Genomic DNA, 24,501 nt, shown 5'->3' on the forward strand with positions numbered 1-24,501 from the left:
GTAGTTGCATTATTGATAACTTCTTAGATAAGTTGGCCAATAATGAAACCTACCCCTCAAGCCACCAATAATAGAGCCATGAACCAATAATGGAGTTGTCTTACAAGAATCAATAATTGTAGGGGTCTAGAGAGTGATTCATGCCCAAAAAGGGAATTATGGGCTAGAAGATAATTTGACAACTTCCTTTGTAAGTTGTCAATCTAGGGTATCATGACCCTAGATTGGCAACTTGGAAACCAAGTTAGCAACATATGGTCCTCATTGAAAGCTTGAAGAAGAAGACTAATGATGGCCAAAGACTTTCAAGCCATCCTCATTATTAACTTAGAATTTTGGCTCTTTCTTCATAAAGGGCAGTAGTGGACCACTCTATAAATAGCCCTTGTCCCTACTTATTCTCCCTTTTTCCTCACACCGTCACCAACTCTCACGCCTCCCTCTCTCTTGTCTACCCCACCATCTGGCCTTCTTGCTCACGTCTCTTTCTCTTTTTCATATCTACCCCACTTGGTCGACCACCACCTCTCCCTCACGCCACCTTCTTGGTCCTCACTAGATCTTGCTTTTGTCAAGTAGAGTAAGTAGATTCCCTAATCTCGGGATAGGATGATATGATGCGTTGTTGGCTTGTGTCTTTACCTAAGCCTTGATAGGGATTTGCTTGTGTGGATTGTGTGCTTTGTCATTTTGCAAGACATAGTCAAGAGTCAAGCACGAATCGATCGCGAAAGAGGGAACGTATCTATTGTACGCACGTTATGGCGTTTAGATCAAAACTTGCTTGGCAAATGTTCGATATTGAAGCGTATCGAAGCCAAGCTAAGTACGGTTTTATTCAACGCTTGGCGTGTTGGATCAAGTCACGGGCTCTGGACCGTGGCCGACATACTAGGTGATTTAAGCTTATTATCCATGAATCACACTTGCACTCACGCTTTCGGGCACTCTTGTTTGCATGAAATATAAAGAAAGACAAAAACACGGTTTGCTTGATGCTTGTGACGCATGGACATGTGAGGGACTAAAGCCGTCTACGATGGATTTCAAGACGTTGCCAAATAAATTTCGGATGCCAGGTGAATTCCGGATGTGTGACATTCCGAATTTCGGTCCATTTTTGGGATTTAGAAAACGTGTAATTCGTCAGTGTGTTTATAGTAAAATCTCGCCCGGTTATTATTTTTAAAATTGAGATTTCGCTAGAATCGCACTCGATCGAATTTGGCCGTTGTTTAGAGCCCAAACTTTGGTGTCGAATTTCTCGGAGTTCCAGAACGAATTTAATTGGACGGTGTCAATATTATTGTGGCCAACCTCGATGTTACCCGGGATATGGGAAAAGTAAATTTTTGACCGGGTACGAATGTGGACTGGTAGACCTCTCTCGCGGTGTGTTTTTATTAATACCCTTTGGCCAAATCCTAAATTATTAATTAGGATTTTTCGGGGACCGTTAGATCGTTTTTGGATTCGAATCGTAGCCGTTGGATCGCAATTATTGCGATTTGACTATTCTCTCTCTCTCTCTCTCCTCCACTCTTTTCCACGCCGGTCTCCCCCCATGCGTCTGACACCCCACCCACTCTCACCAGCCCCCATCATTTCCTCTCTTCTTCCTTTTCTTTTCTTTTCTTCTTTTTCTTTTCTTTTCTTTTCTTCCCTTCTTCTTCTCCTTCGCTGGTCTTGCTTCTGCCGGCTTCTGCTTGTTGCTGCTGCTGCTGCTTCTTGCTTCTTCTCACTGCGTCGCCGGCCATCTTCGCCGGGACCAGCTCCGCCGCACGCCGCCTTCCTGCCGCGAGCCGCCGCCATCCCGGCTTCCCTCTGGCCGAGCAGCTCCACACCGGCCACGTCCTCAGCCCCGTCGTTGGCCTGTCTCGGCCAAGCGCGAGCCGCGCCGCTCGCCGGCCCAGCCGCCGTCCGTCCACCGTCGCTCGCCACCATTGTCCCCGCCGCCGGGACACCACCACCAGCCGTCGTTCAGCCCTTGAACCAGCCCCGCCCAGCCACCACAGCAGCTGTCTCCCCTCGCCACGCCCGTTCGCCGCTCACCGGAGCATTCCGAGGACACCGCGGACCGCCCTCGTCACCGCCGTCGTCCTCGCGTCGTCGCCGGCGTTAGCCGAGTAAGTTAACCCCTAATCCCGTGTTTAGGGTGTTAAACTTGCTTAGGGTAGTTGATTTAAGTTTATGGTTAATTAAGTGGGATTAGGTGATAGGTTATCGGTAATTATTTGATAGGCTATTGATGGGTTGCGATAAGCTATCGTGTAATTGTGATAAGTTATCAGTTATTTTATTGTTATTGATTATTTTATTAAATAAATTATTTTCGGAATTTAAATATTATTATATTATTTAATAAATTAATTCCGTATTAAATATTATTATTTTATTATTAAATAATTAATTTCCGAAAATTAAATAGTATTATTTTCGGAAATTTTTCTAACGTTAATTGTGATGCCAACGTTGGTTTTTGCCGTATAAGATGGCGTTTTAGAAAATTATTTGAATGATTTTGATTCGAGGAAATATTTTGAATTCTTTGAAAAGAAATTATTTTTGGATATTATTAAATAATTAAATTCCGAATTTATTTATTATTATTTCGGAAAATTTATAATTTCAAATTATGATTTCTAGTTTGAATGTTGGCGTTTGTGCCGTGATTTGTCGTATAAAATTATTTTTTACGACAAATTATTTTGATCGGAAGTTTTCAAGAAAGTTTACGAGATTATTGGCATTAAATTATTTTTATTGTTATGCCAAGAATGATAGTGGTGCTTTGTAGTTGATAAACATGTTTGGCATCGAAGTTTGCAAGAATTGATTGACTGTTTGCATGTGTGACCACTTGATTTGTTATGTGGCATTTTGTGAGCACTATTCATGGATGCATGGGCTAATTGAGAAGATAATAATTGGCCGGAATGCTTGTGTACTCGTGTGGTCACACGTTGGAGCCGTCTTGCTGTGTATCGCTTGACGATGCCCGATTTATCGGATGCCTGGGGATTATCTGGAGTGCCGATACCTCGGATGCCTTGTCGCGGCCCGAGGCCGGACTCGATGCTCCTTACGGGATACCATCTTACTGTGTATCGTTTGATGTTGCCGTATTGGAATGCCGTCATCCTGTGTATCGTTTGACGTAGTCGTGCCCGACGGGGCGGGACGGAGCCCGGTTTTTATCGGAAGACTGCCATCTTGCTGCGTATCGCTTGATGTGTAGTGGCCCCGAGGGGGCGTAATAACTGGAATACGTGTGATACATAGTGCCTGATTATGTGGTAGAAACTGCTAGGCATGGTATGGGACGTGCCCAAGTGGATTCTATCTTATAATCGGGACACGCCCGCTTGTGATGCATTGATGCATGAGTAATTGATTTAGATGCTTCGAGTTTGCGACATATGCATTTCATCAACGAGTGTACCAAGGCGAGGTAAGGATGCCTGTGGTTGTTTAAGAATGTTGCTATGGATGCCGTGTTGCCTGTTTAGGGACCCCCGTGCGAGTTGGCCTCCTAAGCGGGGCTTAGGCCGTTAACTTATTGAGATTTTATCTCATTTGTTGTTGTTAAAACTTTTTCAGGACCTTAGCTTGTCGTTGCTTCTTATGCGGTTTGGAGTACCGCTGTTTTTGGTTGGTCTTTGAGGGTTAGGCCTGGAAGCTGGTCTTTTGGATGGAGTAGATTAACCCTAACCTTTGTCTTTTGCTGGTCTTTGTGGAAACGCCCGCAGTGGCTTGTAAGTATGTTCCCAGGGGTTAATCAAGTGAATATTAAAAATGGCTATTGTCATGTCTGGTTTTCCTCTGCTATCCCTGATTTAATTATTGTCTGGAGATTGTTGTGTTGGTTATCGTTTCCGCTTGCGTAATTCAAAGATAAAAAGAAAAGGGTCGGCGACGAGTCCTGAGTCGTCGCATCATAACGACCATAGCGGGGTGTCGTGCGCCCGCGGGGTTCGGGGCGTGACAGGATGCCCGATAGATTTTGGATGCCCGATTTCAGATGCTCGATGGATTTCGGAAGAATCGATGGATTTCGGTTAAGAATAAATGAATTCCGTGTGTTTGTTCTTACATGTACGCTTGTATACCATGCTTGATGTTCTCTTGTTTCATGTGTGTGCCATGTATAGCACATAGGCAAGGTAAATGCATCTTTGTTATTGATTTGCCATCGATACCGGGGCGGTAAAGTTGGACTCGTGTCCGACGACGATTATTTCCTCCTAACTTAAAATTCGACGGTTTACTTATTGAGTCTATGACTCATTCCCCGTTGTTTTTCGTCAGACTTGTAGGATGGCGGCTCCTCCTGTCCGCTTCGGAACTCCCGTGGAAATGATAGTAGATGTAATCGACGTAATAGACGTAACCGAGGGGAGAGCCTATTGGAAGGTCATCTTCCAAGTCATGGTCGACGAAGGCTTTGAGAATCCAGTTCTGCACCAGTACGAAGCTTGGTATGAATGGACGAAGGACGGCGGATTGCTCGAACCCCTTCATGGGTTTCATGACCCTTTTGGTGGTGCCAACAGATCGGCACCTGGGAACGCCGCGAACGGAGTCTAGGCGGCGAACCTGACTTGGGAATGACCGAGCGTGTTTTGGGAAGGAACTTTTTGGAAGACCCTTTTTGGAGAAAATCACGGTAGCAAGGCTAGGTATAACCCAATCGTGTTTGTTATAGCGGGTATACGTGTGTGAATCGGCCCGTAAAAAGAAGGGGCATGTAAAAAGGTTTGGCTTGTAAAATATATAAGCCATCATGTAAATACAAAGTTTGCTCATGATGCTTGTCTTAACCCCGTTGTTTGTTCTGGTTGTGATTGTTCCGAATTCATGTTTCCGCTTGCTCGTAAAGAAAGATAATAATGAACGGAACGTTGCAAAGTAAGCCACAAGTCACAATCTTGGCCGAGACGTGATACTAATAGTCGTGAAAACCGAAACTATGATAGTTCTAAGTGTGGTATTTAGGGCTAAGGTGCCTCTTGTGGTGGTGGTAATAGTGGTTATTGTAACATCCACGGTTTTGGCTCCTGTATTGATCGTGGAAAACGGCCAGGGAATCAGTGTGTCGATAGTGGAGATCGACCATGGACCCATCCAATGATCGGTCATGAACCAATCAGCCCAATTGGAAAAGGCGATTGAGGACCAACCATGGTCCAATCAAAGGATCGTCCATGAGTCGGCAAAGGGATCAACAGTGAATCGATCCACTAATCACGCAAGTCGACCAGAGCTATTCGGCCGTGGATCAGCCACTCGACTATAAAGGTCGGCCATGGGACGATCACGCACTGTCACGGATCAATTGACGGACAATCATGGATCGATTCCGCGTTGTCATGCACCGACCGAGGGTGATTTCGCTCAGACAAGCATCTGTTGCGGGCGAGCATGGACCGATTTTGTCCGACTGTTTTCGGCTGCAGATCAATCGATTCCACGCGATTACATGATAACCGAGAGTCGACCACGGATCGACTATGCTTGACCATGGCTTGGTCATGAACTAGGCCTTAGATCGTTTGCGAGAGATCATGGACCGGCCGCAGATCCAATCGTGCGCCCAGTCAGTTCCGGCCACGAATCCAACCCTACGCCTGGCTAGTTCCGATCCTAGACCCGGCCCTATACTTGTCCAGTTTCGACCACTGGACCTGGTCACGCCGGTCAGACTCGACCACGTCCGGCTACGCCCGATCGTGAATGAACACGAGAAACTCTCACCCGATGATGTAGACGCTTACATAAACTTCTCTCCCATGCTCACATAATGTTCCTTGGATGTTAGTCATTAAATGAAGATGGTGACAAGGAACTTGGGTGACAAGGAATTAGGTAGCAACTTAGGTGGCAAGTTACCTTAGGAATTAATGTGGGCATTTAATGAAGAAGATGAATCACCCTCTTAGGTGGCCAAGAAGGGATTTGATAATCATTACCATGAGATTTGTCTTGGTGAACAAATTAGGCTAAGTCATCATTATATGGTGACTCATTAGCCAAGTGGACTAATAGGAAAAATACACCAAGGATCCTTAATCATTTCCTAGAACCTTAGGGCGCCACATAACCAAGATAGCCAAGCCACTCCAAGAAAGCTCATTGGACCACTTGTTAGGGACCACTTGTTAGGGAATTTAATGAGAGAAAGGCTTATAAATAAGGCATCACTCCCTTCATTCTCACCACCCTTGGCTCACTACTTCTTCTCTTTTCCTCTTGTGCCCTCTCTCCTTCTTGGCTTTGCTTGCCGTTCGCCTTCACTGTTCGGCCACCACTCGGCCATTTGTCACCACTCCGTCAAATTGTAAGTGAAAATGCTAACCCTTAGCTAGGGCGATATGTTGCGTTGTTGAATTTGGATGTGTGCTCACCCATACTTTGTCGTGTGTATGATAGGGGTGATCGGTTCCAGGGTGGGTAAGGTCCAGACCTGGAACCTGGAACCTACCCTGTTACAATCGGTTCCCAGTTTTTGGAACCTGGAACCTACCCTGTTTTCCCTAGACCCTGTTTTGGAACCTACCCTGTTTTTCCGGTCTGGTTCTAGGGTCAACCTATTTTTTTTTCTTTTTCTGGTTTCAGAAATTTGGAGCAAAATAAACAATCCACAAGCACCATGTCCAGCAATTGACATGCTCCCCTTGACATGTTCACAAGTGCTCTGTGCTTCTCGAAGTAATAAAAATGAAAATGATGAAAATATATCAGCTAATGCATAATCCTGTCAATTAGTTTCAAGCGAAGAAAATTCATCAAATATTCACCCATAGAAGATGGATAACACACAAAAGAACTAACTATGCTAAAACCCTCCAATAACTCTTTACTTCTACAATTGAAAAGTCAGTGCTTTAGTAAAATGAAAATAATGAAAAGCACCACTGTTCCTAGGAGAAGACAATAACAAAACCCATCCTAAGAGACCAATTCAGCCACAGCTCCATGAAAATGATGAAATAGCAAGACCCAACAAAGTTCTTGCGTTGCAACCATCCAGAACCATCACGGGCATGATAAAAAACCTGAAATTCATACATAAAGAAAAATCAACTAGAAATCATGCTCTAAAGACAAATGCAAATATGCTGATTAATGAAGTCTATTTACTCACCATAAAATCGGAGTTTCCACAAAAGAAAATCTATTTACCAATGATAATATCCTCGGTAAGACAATCCAAATCTAAAAACAAAAAAAAAAAGATTAAATAAAGTATTCACTCAGTAGATAAATATGTGAATGAATTACAAGATAAAAAGAAATAATGAAATATACACGACTTACCCGACTCAAACTTTTCCGCGTTCTTAATGCACTCTTCAACATTAATCGGCACGCGAACGGCTCTCAACCAATCTTGAGTGCAAATCAAACCTTCCACCACTCTAGAAGTCAAAGAACTTCGAAAGCCATCAAGCACACATCCCAATGTACTAAAAGCCGACTCCGAAGCAACGGTAGTCACGGAAATGGACAAAACATCCCGAGCCATCAAATATAAGATTTTATACTTTGATCCACTACTCTTCCACCACATCAAAAGGTCCAGATTAATGACATCTTCACTTTCGGCTTCAAGATACCGATCAAGCTCAGATTTGTTTTCATTAAGCACTTTTTTCTTCGCGTGAAGAAATCTTTTTCGCCAAGCTTAGATGTCATCCTCATTGTTACCTTCATTGTTATCAATATTGGCATTGGACCCACTACTACTAGTACTTACGCTTGAACCACCAAAATGTTGTTTACTAGAACGAACAAATGATTACTCATAAAATTCATACAAACGCTCCAAGGCAAGCTTCACCTTATCATGTATCTCATCAATTTTCACTTCATCATCATAAATTTGTCCATAACAGAACTTCACATAATTCAACTTTTTTGTAGGATCCAACGCAACCGCAATCAACACCATGATGTTTACTTTATTCAAACTCCCATAATATTTGTCAAACTTCTCCTTCATTCTCATGGGAGAACTCCTCACATACCTAACTACATTTCGAATACGTGCAATAGAATCACACACCTCATTCAATCAATCTTTTACAATCAAGTTTAAGATATGAGCAGTGCACCTCATATGTAAAACATCACCATTCAAGATCAATAACCTTTCCTTTGAAAATTTTTCCTTCAAATAACCAACAGCCACATCATTAGAACTAGCATTATCAACGGTTATTGTAGACACCTTCTTTTCTATTCCCCACTCGTAAATGCATTTCTCCACCATTTTCCCAATCTCTCTACCCTTATGACTATGCATCACCACAAAATTGATGATTCCTTTATGCAATTTCCAGTTTTCATTAATAAAATGTGCAGTGAAACATAAATAGTTCCAGTTTTGAATGAAACTCCACATATCAGTTGTGAGTGCAATCCTAGAATTAAGCTTACTAAAGTAAGCTTTCAAACAAGTTCTTTCACTCAAATACAACTTCATACAATCTCTAGCCACCATAAATCGTGATAAATGTTGGAATAGAGGCTGTAATTCAGTGACAAAATCACGAAAACCGACACGCTCAATCGTGGAAAAAGGTTGTTCATCAATAATGATCATCCTAGCAAGCATGTGCCTACAACGTTCTTGATCAAACTTCCACGTTGTTAAGACACTACCATCACCAGTATTTTCCTCTACCTTGCCAACCACGTCTTTGTTACGTGGTGCAAACAACATTTGCTTCTTATTTGTATGAGGATACTTTTTGCAGGTTCTCAAGTGCTTCCACATACTAGATGTTCCATGATCAACAGAGTATTTATACTCTTTCCCACAGTGAATGCACTTTACCATAGTTACTTTCTTTGTGTTCTCATATATGATTTTCGAAAAATTATCCCATGTCTCCGATTGATTAGCTCGCTTTTTACCAAGAGGAGGACGGAAGTTAGGTACCCTCACCTTGTTTGTCACACTCACGGTTGTAGAGTCCACTTCAGTAGCTTCATGGAATGGTAATTCCATGAGAGGACTCATTTCATTATATCCATCCGCTTCCATTGATATGTCTTTGTCTTGATCCATCAACTCAAATTAAAACTATACAAAGTCAAGAATCTACAAAAGACAAATTTTACAACAATATAGGACCAACAATCATAGAATAAGAAGTCTGTAACTCTTCATTTGTGGAACAACAATTACAGCCACAAAGCATAGCGAACCAAAGTCAAACTCTTCGTTCTTGTTTCGCAATGGATTGCTTATTGATCCAGATCATATGGCATGCATCAAAATATGTCAAAGCCGGACGAGAACAGGCAAGAAACAGAGAGGTGAGAACAAATACCTCTCGGGCCCTTCATCAGACATATACAAAATCACGCTTAAGACACATACATGAATTCTCCACATAGAGTTTTTTGGCAAACTCTCAGGCCCCTTATCAGAACCGTGCTCGAGACCAGACTCAACAGCACAGATCTGCTAGAATCTATTATCAGAACTGTGCTCAAGACGAGACCGCACGATCAACCTGCGTCGACTCAGATGCCATATAAACAACAAAAACCTCGTCACCTGACGACGAACACGACAGTACCGCAACCACAGGCCAGAGAAGAAAACCAAAAAGCATAGAGACAATAGGCGAAACGAGCTGGGTTGCCCAAAAAAGTACAAAAAAATTCAATTGCAGACTCACCTTTCTCTCGATAGTTGTGTCGGAGTCGGCGACAACAAGGCGAGAGGCGACGAGAGAGGTTGTGTTCTTGCGGGCTGTGGCGACAAGAGGCAACGAGCTGCGTTGCGGCGATTGAGGTAGCGAGCAGCCGCGGCGACGAGCTGGGTTGCGGCGACTGAGGTGGCGAGCAACCGCAGCGACGAGCGGCGGCAAGTTGGGTTGTGGCGACTAAGGCGGCGAGCAGCTGCGGCGACGAGTGGCGACAAGTTGGGTTGCGGTGAGCAGCCGTAGCGACGAGATGCTACGAGCTGGGACAAGCTGGGTTGCGGCAACGAGCGGCAACGAGCGGCGTTGCAGGCTTGCAACGACTCAGGCAGCGAGCAGCTGCGGTGACGAGACGCGACAAGTTGGGTTGCGGCAAGCAGCCGTGGCGACAAGATGCTATGAGCTGGGTTGCTGCAAGAAGCCGCGACAATGAGCTGGGTTGTAGCAACGAGCAGCCGCGGCGACGAGCGGCGAGCTGCTGCCGGCGACGAGTTCTTGTGAGCAGACTGAGAAGGGCCAGAAGGAAGGGGACTCGCTCGCGAACTTGAAGAGACTCGAGGGAGAGACTGAGAGCGACAGATGCTAGGGTTTTTTTTTTGGAGTAACTTAAAATCGGTTCTAATCTAAAACCGATCCGGGTGAGATTTCACTTAGACCCGGGAGCCGGACCGGTTACAACCGGTTAAAAAAAAATAGAACCTGTTCCCGGACCGGTTCAAATAGGAACCAGTTCCCGAACCTGTTTTTCGGGTGGGCAGGTCCGGTTCCCGGGTAAATTCGGTCCAGTTGCACACCCCTAGTGTATGATGAGGAATCCTTTTGTATGGTTTGCTCATGCCTTGCATTCATGAGGATGAACACGCCTCGGGTTATGAACGAGTTTCGCTTGGTTATGGGAATCGGTGTTGAGGCGTGATGGTTCGGGTCTCGCTTGGTATTGGATCGGCATTGAGGCGTGTCGATTCCAGCCTCGCTCAACTTCGGACCGACGTCAATGCGTGTTGGCTCAAGCCACGAGTCACATGTCGTGCTCGATTCATCAGTTTAGCTGTGATATTATAGGCCATGACACACATACACACCTGTATGAGCACGCTTTCGGGCTTTGTTTGCATTGGCTAAGAAACAAATATAAAAATCCGACTTGCGTGAATGATTATTGTGTGGTCACATAAAAGAAATAGCCATCACCAATGGATTTTGGGGATGTTGCCTGGTGGATTCCGGATGCCCAGCTTAAAGCTGCAAGCCTTTGAGAGTATGGGATGCCCGGTAGATTCCGGATGCCCAGCCTGAAGCTGGAAGCCCCCGAGAGTATGGGATACCCGATGGATTCTGGATACCCAGCCTGAGGCCATAAGCCCCTGAAAAGTATGGGAAGAACCGTGTGAGGCGGTTAATGAACCTTTGATGCATGTTGATGTGTGTTATTGTTAAGTTTATTGATAAGCCGAAGGTAAATCGTGTCTTGACGGTAAGCCGGAATTGATCACATGCATATAATCGAGGTACAGCAATGGTATTGCTATTGATCTACCATCGATAATGTGGTGCGAGTGATGTTTGCATGCTGGGTTCGACGACGAGACGTCCTCCTAACTCAGGTTTAGTAATTTTACTTACTAAGTCATCGACTCACTCCATTATTTTTTCAGACTTGTAGGTGTGGACGTCTCACCTCCACTTCGTCATGGTGTACCGATTGAAGTTGCAGCCTTGCTAGAGGAGATAGGAATCCCCCGGCCTACATTTTGGATAGGAGAATAATGTAAATAAGAAGTGCCCGTAGAAAAAGGGGCTTGTGAATATACTGAGGCAATATGTAAGTAGTGTGTTTTGTACGGTGTTTTCCTGGCTACTTGTTTGTTGTGTTGTCTGGGTGTTTGTTTTCGCATGATCGTAACGAAAAGATAAAAAAGAACTGGATCGGCGATGTGCTTAGGACGTCGCACCAATAACCCCTGAAGTGAGGTCCTTACAATTCTAGAGGAGCTTGTGGAGGTCGCTTTTGTATTCATTGCTAGCTTGATGGACATAATGTTGATTATTGCTATGACCTTCATCTTGAGTTACAGGGTCTACATGCTTCTGTTGATATTGAGACCTCCTTTCGAACAAAGTATAATTGACTCGTGCAGAATATGATGAGTTGATTAGAGCACGACAGGTTGGTGATCCTTTTGGTCTTGTTGCTACTTTGACACGGTACAATGATCCTACTTGTCTGTTGTCCACTACAACTACTCCTCATCCTTGGGTTATTGATTCAGGTGCCACTCATTATATGACTGGTGATCCGTGCCTTTTTACCTTCACCTCGTCCGTTTTATCCACTTCAGTCACCTTAGCAGAAAGTTCTTAGTCCAAGGTGACCGGTATATGTTGTATATCATTGAGTTCCTCCTTGTCCTTACCTTTTGTTTACCATATTCTACGCTTCCCTTATAATTTATTATCTGTAAGTTCTATTACCTGTGACATTGACTATGATATTATCTTTTATTTCTCTTTATGTGTTTTTTATGATCGGAAGACTGGATGTCGAATAGGTGGTGGGTGTGAGGCTGGTGGATTTTACCTCCTGTACCATGAGATTATTGCAGTTGTTGTTTCCATGCAGAAGAAGGCTATGGATGACTCTTCTCGGTTGCATTACCGCCTCGGTCATCCCTCAGCAGACGCACTCCGGCACTCTCCCTTTATGTCTAGTCCTAGTCTTCAGTTTGATTGTGAAACGTGTCAGTTGGATAAGCACTATGCGTTTTTCCCACTCGTGTTTTGAGTTGTGCGTCCCAGCCATTCGAGTTAGTCCTCTCAGATGTTTGGGGTCCTAGTTGAGAGTTTTCATTTGGTTTATGTAATTTTGTCACTTTTATTAATGATTGTAATCCCTACAATTTATCTGACCAAAAAAAAAAACAAGTAATCCCTACAATTTGGTTATATTTAATAAAAGGTCGTATTGAAGTGTTTCATTCTTTTCGCCATTTTTATAATGGAGTTCATATTCGGTATGGCTATAAAATGCTCGTGAATATTTTTCTTCTTCTACCTTTATTCCATTTCTTGAGTCTCGTGGTCTTTTACTTCAAAGTTCTTGCACTCAAATTCCGCAACAAAATGGGGTTGCTGAATATATGAATCGTCATTTGTTGAATGTTGCTCGTTTTCTACTTCTCCACACACATATTGCCTAAATCATTATGGAGCTATGCTCTTCTTACAGTATGTTATCTTATTAATCATCTTTTGTCATTCGTGTTGAAGGGAGCTATCCTTTATGCTAATCTTTATCCCGATCTGCCTTTGTGGTCTTTCTGTCATCATATTATTGAGTGTATCTATTTTGATCATTCTTTGTATCTTAGGTTGGACAAGTTATTGCCTCGTGTCGAAAAATGTGTATTTGTCGGTTACTCCCGTACTCAAAAGGGATATGTTTGTTATAGTCCCACTCGTTGTCGGGAGTATATTTCTACTAATGTGACTTTCTTTGAGCATCAGGTATATTTTGGCAATGTTTCTCCTCCAGCACCATTGACGATGGATCTTCTGCCACCTTTCGCTCCTTGTTAGTCATTGTCGCTGCCTCAGCCTTTCAGCCGGAGCCACTACCTATTCTTTCTACCGATGCTCTGCCTAATCTAGGATCACTTGCACCGACTCCTCTTCATATCTATACATGTGGTCCTCGCCTTGTTTGGGATCGTGCCTCTCCACCATCGAACGTCCCATCACATCCTTAGGCCCCTGCGTCTAATCCTTTTCCACTAGCTCCTGTCGATTCTTAGTCACCGTACTCGGTCTTGGTATGCTTTTTCTCATTTTGTGTCTTACCATGACTTAACCCCTCAAATGTCTGCCTTTATGTAGTCCCTCGCATTGTGTTTGTGCTAGATAATGTGTAGAAGGCTTTCGCCCATCTAGGTTGGGCCCGTGCTATGGAGGAGGAGATGGTTGCATTATATCATAATAGACTTGGGAAGTGGTCCCATTGCCTCCTGATTAGCAATTGGTGGGTTGTCATTGGGTTTTTTTCATTAAGCACCTTCCAGGTGGTTCAGTTGAGCACTTAAAGGGGCGCCTTGTTGTGAAGGGCTATACTCAGACTTCTAATATCGACTATGAGGAGACTTTCTCTGGTGGCCAAGATTCCTTCCGTCAGTGTCGTTATTTTTTTGGCTGCCCAATTTCAATGGACTCTTAATAAGCTTAATATCAAAAATGTATTCTTTCATGGTGATCTTCACGATGAGGTCTATAAGGAGCAACCACCTAGGTTTGTTGCTCAAGGGGAGAAGGTGTGCTGACTACGAAAAGCTCTTTATAGACTTAAGCAATCTCCTCGTGCTTGGTTTGACTGCTTTAGTGATGTGGTTATTACTTTTGGGATGCATCGATGCAGTGTGGATCACTCTGTGTTTAGTATGTCCTCTACTGTGGGGTGTGTTATTCTTGTTATCTATATTGATAAGTGACGTTGAAGGTACAGAAGTAGTTTAACACTAAAGACTTGGGTCGTCTTTGATATTTTCTTGGCATAGAGGTTGCCTATGCCAATGGCAGTATCGCTCTCTCTCAGCGAAAGTATACTCTTGACATTCTTAAGGAGGTGGGCTTGCATGACGCTAGGCTTGGGGACACACTTATGGACCCTGCAGTGAGGCTTGATAATGAACACGTAGAGCTTCTTCATGATCCAGAGAAGTATCACCGATTAGTAAGCAAGTTAAATTATCTCACTATTATTCGTCCGGATATTTCCTTTGATGTTAGTGTGGTGAGTTAATTCATGAGCTCTCCCCGTACTACTCGCTGGCAAACCGTCCTATAGATTGTTCGCTATGTGAAGGGAGTTTCTGGTCAAGGGCTTGTATTCTATACTCGGGGTCATCTTCATATAGCTGGTTATTCTGACCTTGAGTCTTTAGAGGTGACAAGATATTTTGATGCAGATTGAGCCGGTTGCCCTATGGATCATCGATCTACTTCGGGATATTGTGTTTTCCTTGGTGGTAATTTTGTGTCATGAAAAGCAAGAAAAAGTCCGTTGTTTTTTGATCTAGTGCAGAGGCCAAGTATCGTGCTATGGCTAATGTTACAGGTGAACTTCAATGGGTTTGTATGTTGTTGGCTGAGATTGGACTGCCTATGACCGGGTCGTCTACTCTCTATTGTGATAATCAATTTGCTATTCACATTGCTAGCAATCCAGTGTTTCATGAGCGAACGAAGCATATATAGGTGGATTGTAATTTCGTTCAGGAAAAGGTAAATTGTGGTGATATACGGTTGATGCCCACGAGTTATGAGGGGCAGCTAGCAAACATTTTCACGAAGCCTCTTCAACATGGACGAAACTCATAGATATGTCATAAGTTAGACCTTTTTTATATATACCCCCAACTTGTGGGGAGTCTCGGATTTATTATTTAGTATTCTATAGTGTTAGCAAGTTGGGCCTATTTATGTATTTGGCCTATGTAGTTGCACAAGGCTGAATCTAAACTCATAAATACTTCTTTTGATCTCAATATAACGTACTCTCTCTTTTACCAACATGACTTATACAGATCAATTAAGGTAACCTGCGCTAGATAATCGCGCTCTCTCTCTCTCTCCCTCTGTAATATGCAGGTGAGAACCGGTGGCTTCAAGCACATGCTAGTTCACACAAGAAAAACAGGAAAGGAAAGAAGGTTTGTAGGCAGTCTGATTGAATGTGATATTGGGAAGCAGAAACCTTGTATATCAAGGAACATCAATGTCATTCAATTGGCCATTCTTCACTCTCTGTGAAAAGCTGCTTTTCCTATGAAGCTTCTCTTTTCTAAGGCATGCTTACATAATGATTGCAATTACTCAAAAGCACATTGATACCGTCATGCTTCCATGATAAACCAGACCTGGTCACTCTTCTCAAGATAGGTCGGTGCCCGCTTAATTCAACCGATCGGCTTTTCACGAGACCGCACCTTATGCCATAACTCAAATCTTATGCGGGTTCCTATCTACTCGCCTTGGATTCTTATGGGTCTCGATCATCAGAGCGATCTAGTCGGCATTAGTTCCTTCTACGTAGAAGTATCAACTGAAAGATCACCAAGATGGTGTTGGTGACTATATCAGCAATAGTTTGTGCGCGCGGAATTCATTTGTTAACGTGAAGTAATCATGAGAACCCCACCACCATCATCATCACCATCGTTAGGCACAAAGCCTTGACCGGTTCAATGATGGCTTTGAACTCTCTGCCGAACCTGCAAAATCAAGGCTTGGAGATCAAAAACGGGAGATGGAATCACGACCACGCTTTTGTGCTTGTTGCCAGTGTAATCCATTAAAGCGCCGTGAGTATTTTCACTTTAGGTTGGACCAAGTTGGTCGCATAATGATGGGGTTAACATTTGTTTAACCCTGACCCTGTGTAAACTGTTCTTCAGCATTCTTGGAGTTGGATATATTTACATGTTCCACGATTGAATTAATCGGTGGCTCGCATGTGAAACGTAATGAGTCGGCTTTATGATACCTCGGGAAATGGGAAAAATCGGTCATAAACCTATTACACGGATGCCAATCTAGTCCTGAACTTCAGTTCTGTCAATATAGTTCTAAACCTTTGCACGAAATTCCAATGTAATCCTTCTGACCAATTTTCATCGGAAATCACTGACGTAACGGTTCAATCATCGCCGGCCGTCTTACGCGACACACTGCCATGTTAGCGATTCCAGCAAAAATTGACCGGAATGATAAAACAAGAATTTCGCACAAAAGTTTAGAACTTAATTGGCAAAATTGGAAAGTTGGTTTATGACTGATTGGACAATTTTCCTCATAAATTTGACTCACTCAACGTAATTTAGACTTTATATTACTTTTGGGTGTTTATTTGGTTCTTTTCTAATGTTTTTTCCCCTTCTTAACATCATTCGCCTCATGTTGCATGGTTAGAACCTTGTTGTATAAATGTAAATAGTATCTGAACCAAGAATCAAAGGCTCCAACATTGAAGGAAAAGGAGAGTAATACATAAACAAAAATGGGAAAAAAACAAAGGAGCTTTTGTATGTAGATTAAAAGACACCTTGGCGAGAATATTTTGACCAAAGAGAAAGCGTGATCCTAAAAGTGACTTTAGCCTTATACAGCATGTAGGAAGCATGTCATCTCATAAATCACCGAAATTTGACTTGTGCTTGCTCTATAGCAGCTTATGATAGCTTATCAAAATGTTCTTAATCACCATATTCGTTTACGGCTTGTGTAATCCACCGAGCAATGCGCCCATCGTCTCAACGGACCTGCCTTAGGGAAAGAGCCGTCTCGACGTACATTATCGGGGAAACGCGTGCTAGACACTCGTTTAAGATCTAGATGAGTTTAGTGTGAGGACTTAATAGGACTTTGATTTAAATCACTAGCTATAAGCAAGTGTGTACAAAGCTATCCTTGCATTGCTGAGATAAACAGAACGAATGAATGATTAGCAAATATGCATGTCTGCGGACCAGCTAATGATGAGAACATGTTATATGATTGCTATGAAATTACAACACTACATCAGCATCACCGAAAGCAAACAGTTGCTGCGAAAAGTTGCCTCCACATCGTTCTCTGCATTGCAATAATGATTCCGAAACTGTATTAAACCTTATTCAGCTAATTTCGAGGGAAGAAAAGGGCATCTTGAGCATGCTGATCCTCATTATGACTAGGAATAATTAACCATCTGCATTTTAGTGGCCCAATCAAAGCATTGATTGATCACTAGCCAACCATAGCTAGTGGCAGATCCCATTCTAGAGGGAGCAATTAAAAAACCTTTTTTCTTTTTCACCTCACCAATTTGCCTTCTATAAATTCAAGCATCAACCAAAGCAAAATGCATCACACTGACCCAAGTACACATACAAACTCACTCTAGTTCTTTCTCCTCCCGTCCTCCTAGAGCAACCAAAAGCAGAGAAGCAATGAGGGCCCCCAGGGTCGCACTCTGCGCTCTTCTAGCGGTGCTGCTCCTAGCGGAAGCGGGGGTGAGTGTGGAGGCTGCTGTGGCGTGCAAGCCGATAGAGCTGAGCTCGTGCGTGAGCGCGATTACATCCGCAACCCCTCCGACCACTCTGTGCTGCAGCAAGATCAAGGAGCAGAAGCCCTGCCTCTGCCAGTACCTCAAAAACCCAAACCTCAAGAAGTTTGTCAATTCCCCTAATGCCAGGAAAGTGGCCAGCACTTGTGGCACTCCCTTTCCCAAGTGCTGAGACGTATCCAGTCATGCCTAGAGCTTTCACTATCAATGCCTTTAGTCCTACTTCAGTAACTAAGAATTTTACCTATGTTCTGATGCACCATTTTGTCATATTTTAAGAGGGTTTAAGTCCTTTGTTGCATGTGCTTATGTTGCTATATATGATGTGAAGGCACTGGATGAGAGATGAAAATGGTAAGTGGGTCATGGCCACACTTACCACATGTACTCATTTCCAGGCTTATTCTAATGTATTACCTTGCTTGGGATGTACTACTACCACTAGGCATAGTGTGGCTCAAAGCACACTGTTTTCAGCTGTTATGCGTCTTCTCTCTTATAAGCAAAATTGCAAGCAATGTCATCTGGTGTGTAACTAGTCCAATTTGGCCAGCAATATCTATGGATGTTCAGTCTCTCAATGCTACAAGCAGAAAATGTCATGTAAATAATTCTCATCATTGAGCTCTAGCTTCGACAATCACCACCATTAATCAGTACCATTGCTACGTACAATCACTGCGATCAAAAACCTATTAGCAAACAACTCATCAGCATCAATGATTCTCAGCTTCCCCAGAAAACTCAAATCTTTCTTATTATTTGAAGAGACGCCCTGACTTTTCGTGAGGACAGGTACAAATGTAGGTTGCAACCAGCTGCACACCTCAAAAATCCTCTTCAAGTTCTCATCTGAATCTACAGGAACTACCTCCTCAGATGATGACTTTTCTGAGAGAAATGATTCCGTCTGGAAGAGATATGGATGATCCGATCTGCAAGGACGATGACTGGGAGACGCTTACCTAGCCAATATTTAGATCCGGTCAAACCTTAAGTATTTAAACCATCTATAAACTCAGCCATTTTTTGTCCATGCAGACTCACTCTGGTAATTAAAAAAAAAACAATCCCTTGTTCCAAAACTTATGTAGGAGCACAATCTAAGCAAGGGATAGTACACCTGTGGTGAACAAGAGTCTCCACTAAAATGATGTCTTTTTCACTCCAATCATAGGGCGGCTTTCTTTTAGACAATTGAAGTCATGCAGACATAAAATCCACTCTTCAAGGGCCAATCCATCACGAGCAACCACGAAACGCAGTAAACTAACAAACATTGCACTACTGGACGGAAACAAGCCAGCAAATAACTAAAGGAAAAAAATGTACTCATTTTCTTGCCTATCAATCAACCAAAAAGTAACATGGAACACCAAGGTCAAATTCTTTCAGCCTGTTTGGCAAACAAATCAAACTCCCCAAGTGCACTAAACCATATGGTTTTTCCTCTGTTATCATTAGATTGTCATTATGCAGGTGAGTAGCAAGCTTAGTAAGATATGTTTGCCAGGAGAAGGAAAGGGGAGAACAACAGATAACAGTCACTTTTAGCCCAATTTACACCTTTGTCACTCTAATGGGCTTCTCTTCCATGTGTATCTTCCGGCCGCAATCAAGATCCTCACCTTCCGTAGAAAGTTCTCTGCTCTCATTCTTGCACCCTTTTCTGATTCTTTTCTTACCTCCATTTTGGGAGCAGAGTTCTCTTTTCTTTGTCACGAAAGCAACAGCTAACCATTTCAACAAAAGTTCCTCCGAGGGAAAGATAGCTACTCCCCAAAATTCGAGTACGATTTTGTTCATCACATGCTTCCTTCGTGCATGCAGAGAAGATTTTTTTTATTAAAACAGTGAGACTGCCCACGTATCATCACCTGGCATGCATGCCATGGGAAGCAAAGAACTGGAAGTCCGGGTGATTCACCCCACGCAGTCTCAGCCAATTTTCTGCAGCCCGCGTGAGGGAATTCGTCATTAGATGCTCACTGACCCCATTTTGTGTCCACATGGATCCTTTAAACTTGTAGGAAGCCATCCCGAAAACTGTTAAGCGTATCTTTGGGACACCTTCCGTTTCATTGGGATATACAACAACTGGAGAACGGGTACCTCCACTACCTGCAAATCATTCAGACTTTGCTTCATATAATGTAAAGACATCTAAAAGTAACAGAAAAACGATACAATTTATTTGCATGATCCAGAGCTACAGTTTACTAAAAAATTAGAGTATAAACAATTTCCCTCAGTTTCAAAAGATTGATGGAAGATCTCATATGAGATCATGTGCGCATAATGTGATGGAGCAAAGGGAGAATATTAAAAATGTTGAAGTGTTCATAAACAAATACTTTTTTTTCCAGCAAAAAAAGTTGCCTCAAATTTTGCTAAGAATATTACAGTGCAAAACTGTGCAGATGCTTAAAGTATCTATAGGCAAAAGAATATGTACATCAGAATATGTTAGTCAGATGCGCACGTCAGTCAGAAAAAGGAAATATTGAGCTTAGTACAGTTGCGACCATTTTGATATGCGATGGTTAATACAGTTGAGACCATTTTGATACTATCTGATGGCTTCTAAACCAAGAAGATGCCACCAGGACTTCTCATGAGAACACCCTACACTCTTCACAGTGAGGGGTAGCAACAATTTGACATCTTCTGCAACCAAACCTAACAGCACCTCAGATGTAATGCATGGGAGAAATGGATTTCTACGGTTCCCTCTCTCTTGTTTCTAGAAGCAGTACCATCCCATCACTATGCCACCAGTGGTTACCATCAATTAAGAAAATCGCTCATGTAAATATATCGTTTATCTTTAAGTAACTTCAAATTGCAAGGTAGTTCTCTGGCACTTCTTGCACTACCACAATTAATGAGATGCAGGAGCCATAATGATGTCATTTCTACACTTCTGTCTCAAAGTCACAATCTTCTATACCATTCAATTTATCAGCCCAAGTCACTTGAGATGTTACCTTTGAGTTTAGTTTTTATTGTTGATTTGAGGTACTAGATGTTTGCTATCCTACAATAACTTGTAACTACCCGAAAAGGGTATGCTATAGGAAGAGGAGCTCAGACACAACTCTGACATGGAGTGGAATAGAAGGGGGAAGAGCGGAACTTGATGAGGTACATATCAGCGGTATTGAGACCAAGTTGGTAGAAGCCACTCTCCCTAGGTATTATAACTGGTCCAAGTATCGCCATTCGTAAACATGTATTTATGTAGGTGTACACGCGCACCCGCAGCAAATTTGTACTAGTGGGCACAGGTATATACACAAAAAGGTTCATAAAAAGGTCATCATGTACAAGTACCTTCGAGAGGGGTTGAAAGGGAGTGATAAGTAAGAAAGCAAGCATCCAAATCTTTTAACGTCGGACCAGTTGGTATCCGATATATTGGGTACCTATCATCATACCAGAAAAGTTATTCAAGAACCTCGTGCATCATGATGCTGTGACAAAAAAATACTGAAATCGTACCATGCTACAGAGATCCAACTTGATGGCAGCAAATCACAGCTTCTGAAAGTCTCCAGAGCTGGAAATCGACGTGCAAGATCCATCACCTAACAGAGAACAAGGACAAATAGATGAGAGTCAAATTGGAGATCGGGCCAGGGCTTAACTTTGAAAATATTCAAGAGAATTACTAACTTTGTCGGCCAATGGTTCACGGCTATAAGGAGGATCTCGCTCCATATATTCAAACAGCAGGCAACCTCTAGAGATGCCAGTGTCACCATCATCACTAGAAAAGCCTTCCATCCCTGAACTTTGCTCGTCGCTCATTGACAACCTACCGATTCTAGAAGAAACCACATTTGCTGGATGATCATAATGCTGGAGGTTCCTAGAAAGCATGCCTTTCCCAAGTTCATAATCACTGCTTCCATCACTACTACTTGAGTCCCTGTAGCAATCAACATCACTGTCTTCACCAGCTGACCTACAATTTAGGAACTTTAACAATGTAAACATAAATCTTACAAGATAAGGAGCAACAAGGGAAAAAACCATATGGCGGAGCAGGAACAAAGCTAACAGAATAAATAATGCGGTACTGGAGCCAAATTGAAAACCAAGCATTAAAACTCACTGTGTTAATTGATAATACAAACAATGAATGCAAGCAACGTGTGCACATGCTCGCTTGTACATATATTTATACGTGCGCGTCTATAAAGTGGTGTATACCTATGCACGTATTTTTCTCTAAACTTAGTACATATTAAACATGTGCGTACTTATGTACAATCCCAGGTGTAAGTTGACAACTATAGATATACAAATAACACTACATAATTTGCCAACCTTATAAGCACTAGCACCAGAATGTCATGAAGTTGAACATCAGATAGGACGGGCTATAAAGAAATTTTCTTTGTTGATGAAAAGTCAACCATATAATCCATTGTCGCTATCAGATGCCAATAATTCTGTCTACTTTTACATCAGTTTATTTAGCATTAAAAGAGGAAAAGCAGATACATATATGTCTTCTTCAATAAGTCAGTCCAATTCTAACTTTTATTGAGTAGCTTCTCACAAACAACTCCTTCACAAACGGAAAAATCATACATTGTGCCACATGGTGATTAGCTATAGAAGGGAACAGAAATGGGGGAATCATAGAAATAGCCATAAGGTCACAGAATGGGAGACCTAAGCATTTGCAATCACTTAAGATGTTACAAAATGGGTTTGTAACTCCACAACCAGCCATTAGTCAAACAAGTTTCTGTTCTGACATCCAGGTAAAGCTCCACACTAGTGAGATAAACAAACTTTAGGAGGCAGACGAGTGAAAAGCTAGCTTAACACTATTACATTGGCAGAGAGAGAGAGAGAGAGAGAGAGCGAGAGAGAGAGAGAGACATGCAACATGCTCCAACGAGTTAGATAAATGAGACCCACACACATGGTGGAAATCATGTGTGCGCAAATGAAAAAATGAGCTGCCAACTCCATAGACAACACAATACATAAGGGAAATAAACGTTAACTGATATCAAACAACAATAAAATAAGGCGATGGTGGAGCTTGCTACAACACATTCAATCAAACTCGAAGCATATGGATACCTCGACTTAGCATTTGGATTTGTAGATGGACCATACAGTTGGATGCCCGATAAGTATGGGACATAGTATTGAACAACGGAATCTCTTCCATCTAATAGCAGTGGCACTCCCGCGCCGTACGCACTCCATTCCTTAAATGAATCACACACACCACCCAAAGTGAAGTATTTGTAAACCTTGGAGAGATAGTGAGCTTCCACTGAAGGAGTGGTCGAGTCCAAGAATCTGTCGAGATTACTGCGAGAGACCACCGAGCTCTTGTCCACGGCATTTGCGGCCTCCGTAGAATCCCCATTCTCAGAAGCAAAAGGTTTCCTCTTCGAATCTGGGCTTTCACTCTCATCATTCTTACTTCTCACGGCCGATTGCCTCTGCATCTGATTCTGGTTCTTCCTCGCCTTCACGGGGACGTAAAACCGGTCCTCGCCGCGAACTCTCCGGAATTGCAATCCAGTTCCCAACATTTTTCCTCACCCCAAATAAACTTTCACTCCAGGGAAAACCAAAGAACAAGAAAACAAACGGGAAAACGAAGGCACGCTCTCCTCGCCTCTCCCGAGTCCTCAATCAAGAAAGGCTCGGAAACAGAACGACCCAAGTGCAAAAGTTCCGAAATTTCTCCCCTCTATCCCAGTACACGAACAAAACTCCCAGATTCTAACCAATTACGATTCAGGGTCGCCGAATGGCGGTCCCCCAGTGCCCGGATAAAGCGAGAACAGGGACACCCAGAACGCAATCCTCGAGAAAAACCCAACAGGGATCGGCGATCGCCAAGCTGACCAGATCTTCCAAGAACAGGCGAAACCCAAGAACACCCAGAAACCGGAAACAGTCAAAAGAAGGGTCAAGGACTCGATGGGGGAAGCAAAGGCGGATCGACACCGAGCGAACGGAGGCGTGCGAGGGAGAGGACACAGGAGGGAGACTGAGGCTTGAAGAGCTAGAGAGAGAGAGAGGGAGCGAGAGAAGGGGGGAGAGAGGAGAGGAGGGTGGAAGGTTTTGGTGAAGGTGTGGGAGGAGTGAATTGTAGGTGAAGAAGAAGAGCAAGGAGGGGCACAGCACAACACAGCACCAACACAAAAGGGCCACTCTCTCTCTCTCTCTCTCTCTCTCTCTTTTTGGGTTTTACCGTTCCAAATTTAAAAAATTCATCTTTTTCCCCCAAAAAAAAACAAAATTTCTATTTTTTTTCTGGAAATTTTCTTTAATTTGGGTTTCTTCTCAAGGATAGTGACACGAACAGTTCCCGAGCTTTAGCCCAATATATAATATGGTCTCTCAACTTTTAATTTGTTTGACGTGATCCTTAAACTTTAACCCAATGTACAATGTAGTCCATGAGTTTTTAATTTGTTCAATAACGTCCATAAATTATATGAAAATGTTAAATGTAGTTATTCCATTAATTCGAGTTCACGGACTAAATTGAACATTTTCGTATAGTTCATGACTACATTGAATATCCGCAAAAAATCTAGGGACCATACTAAATATTAAATTAAAGTTCAAATACTACATTGAACAAATTAATATTCATGGGTCACATTATATATTGGGCTAAACTTCAGTGACCGTGTGAATTATTAT

The 24,501-nt window shown here is 42.7% G+C and overlaps 1 protein-coding gene across 1 annotated transcript; it reads right to left on the reverse strand.

Moving 5' to 3' along the window:
* Positions 1 to 19,126: 19,126 nt before the first annotated feature.
* LOC115676669 (uncharacterized) lies at positions 19,127 to 23,954 on the reverse strand. The gene is made up of 5 exons (XM_030599631.2): positions 22,912 to 23,954; positions 21,484 to 21,775; positions 21,310 to 21,395; positions 21,142 to 21,233; positions 19,127 to 19,929 (listed from the first exon to the last, which is right to left on the reverse strand). The coding sequence occupies exons 1-5, from the start codon at positions 23,373 to 23,375 to the stop codon at positions 19,682 to 19,684; spliced, it is 1,182 nt and encodes a 393-aa protein (XP_030455491.1). The 5' UTR covers positions 23,376 to 23,954; the 3' UTR covers positions 19,127 to 19,681.
* Between the last annotated feature and the right edge of the window lie 547 nt (positions 23,955 to 24,501).

The sequence above is a fragment of the Syzygium oleosum genome, unplaced genomic scaffold (assembly GCF_021117445.2).
Source record: "Syzygium oleosum isolate NSW1041296 unplaced genomic scaffold, Sole_v2.1 Sole_v2.17, whole genome shotgun sequence".
In the NCBI taxonomy this organism is placed as follows: domain Eukaryota; kingdom Viridiplantae; phylum Streptophyta; class Magnoliopsida; order Myrtales; family Myrtaceae; genus Syzygium; species Syzygium oleosum.

What these genes read in the sequence shown, in the direction of transcription:
- LOC115676669 (XM_030599631.2), bottom strand. Translation starts at nt 23,375, where the DNA reads ATGTTGGGAACTGGATTGCAATTCCGGAGAGTTCGCGGCGAGGACCGG. An exon ending in AATCCAAATGCTAAGTCGAG is followed by an intron (nt 21,776 to 22,911) that starts GTATCCATATGC and finishes CCTAAATTGTAG; the next exon opens with GTCAGCTGGTGAAGACAGTG. An exon ending in AGTTGGATCTCTGTAGCATG is followed by an intron (nt 21,234 to 21,309) that starts GTACGATTTCAG and finishes GTATGATGATAG; the next exon opens with GTACCCAATATATCGGATAC.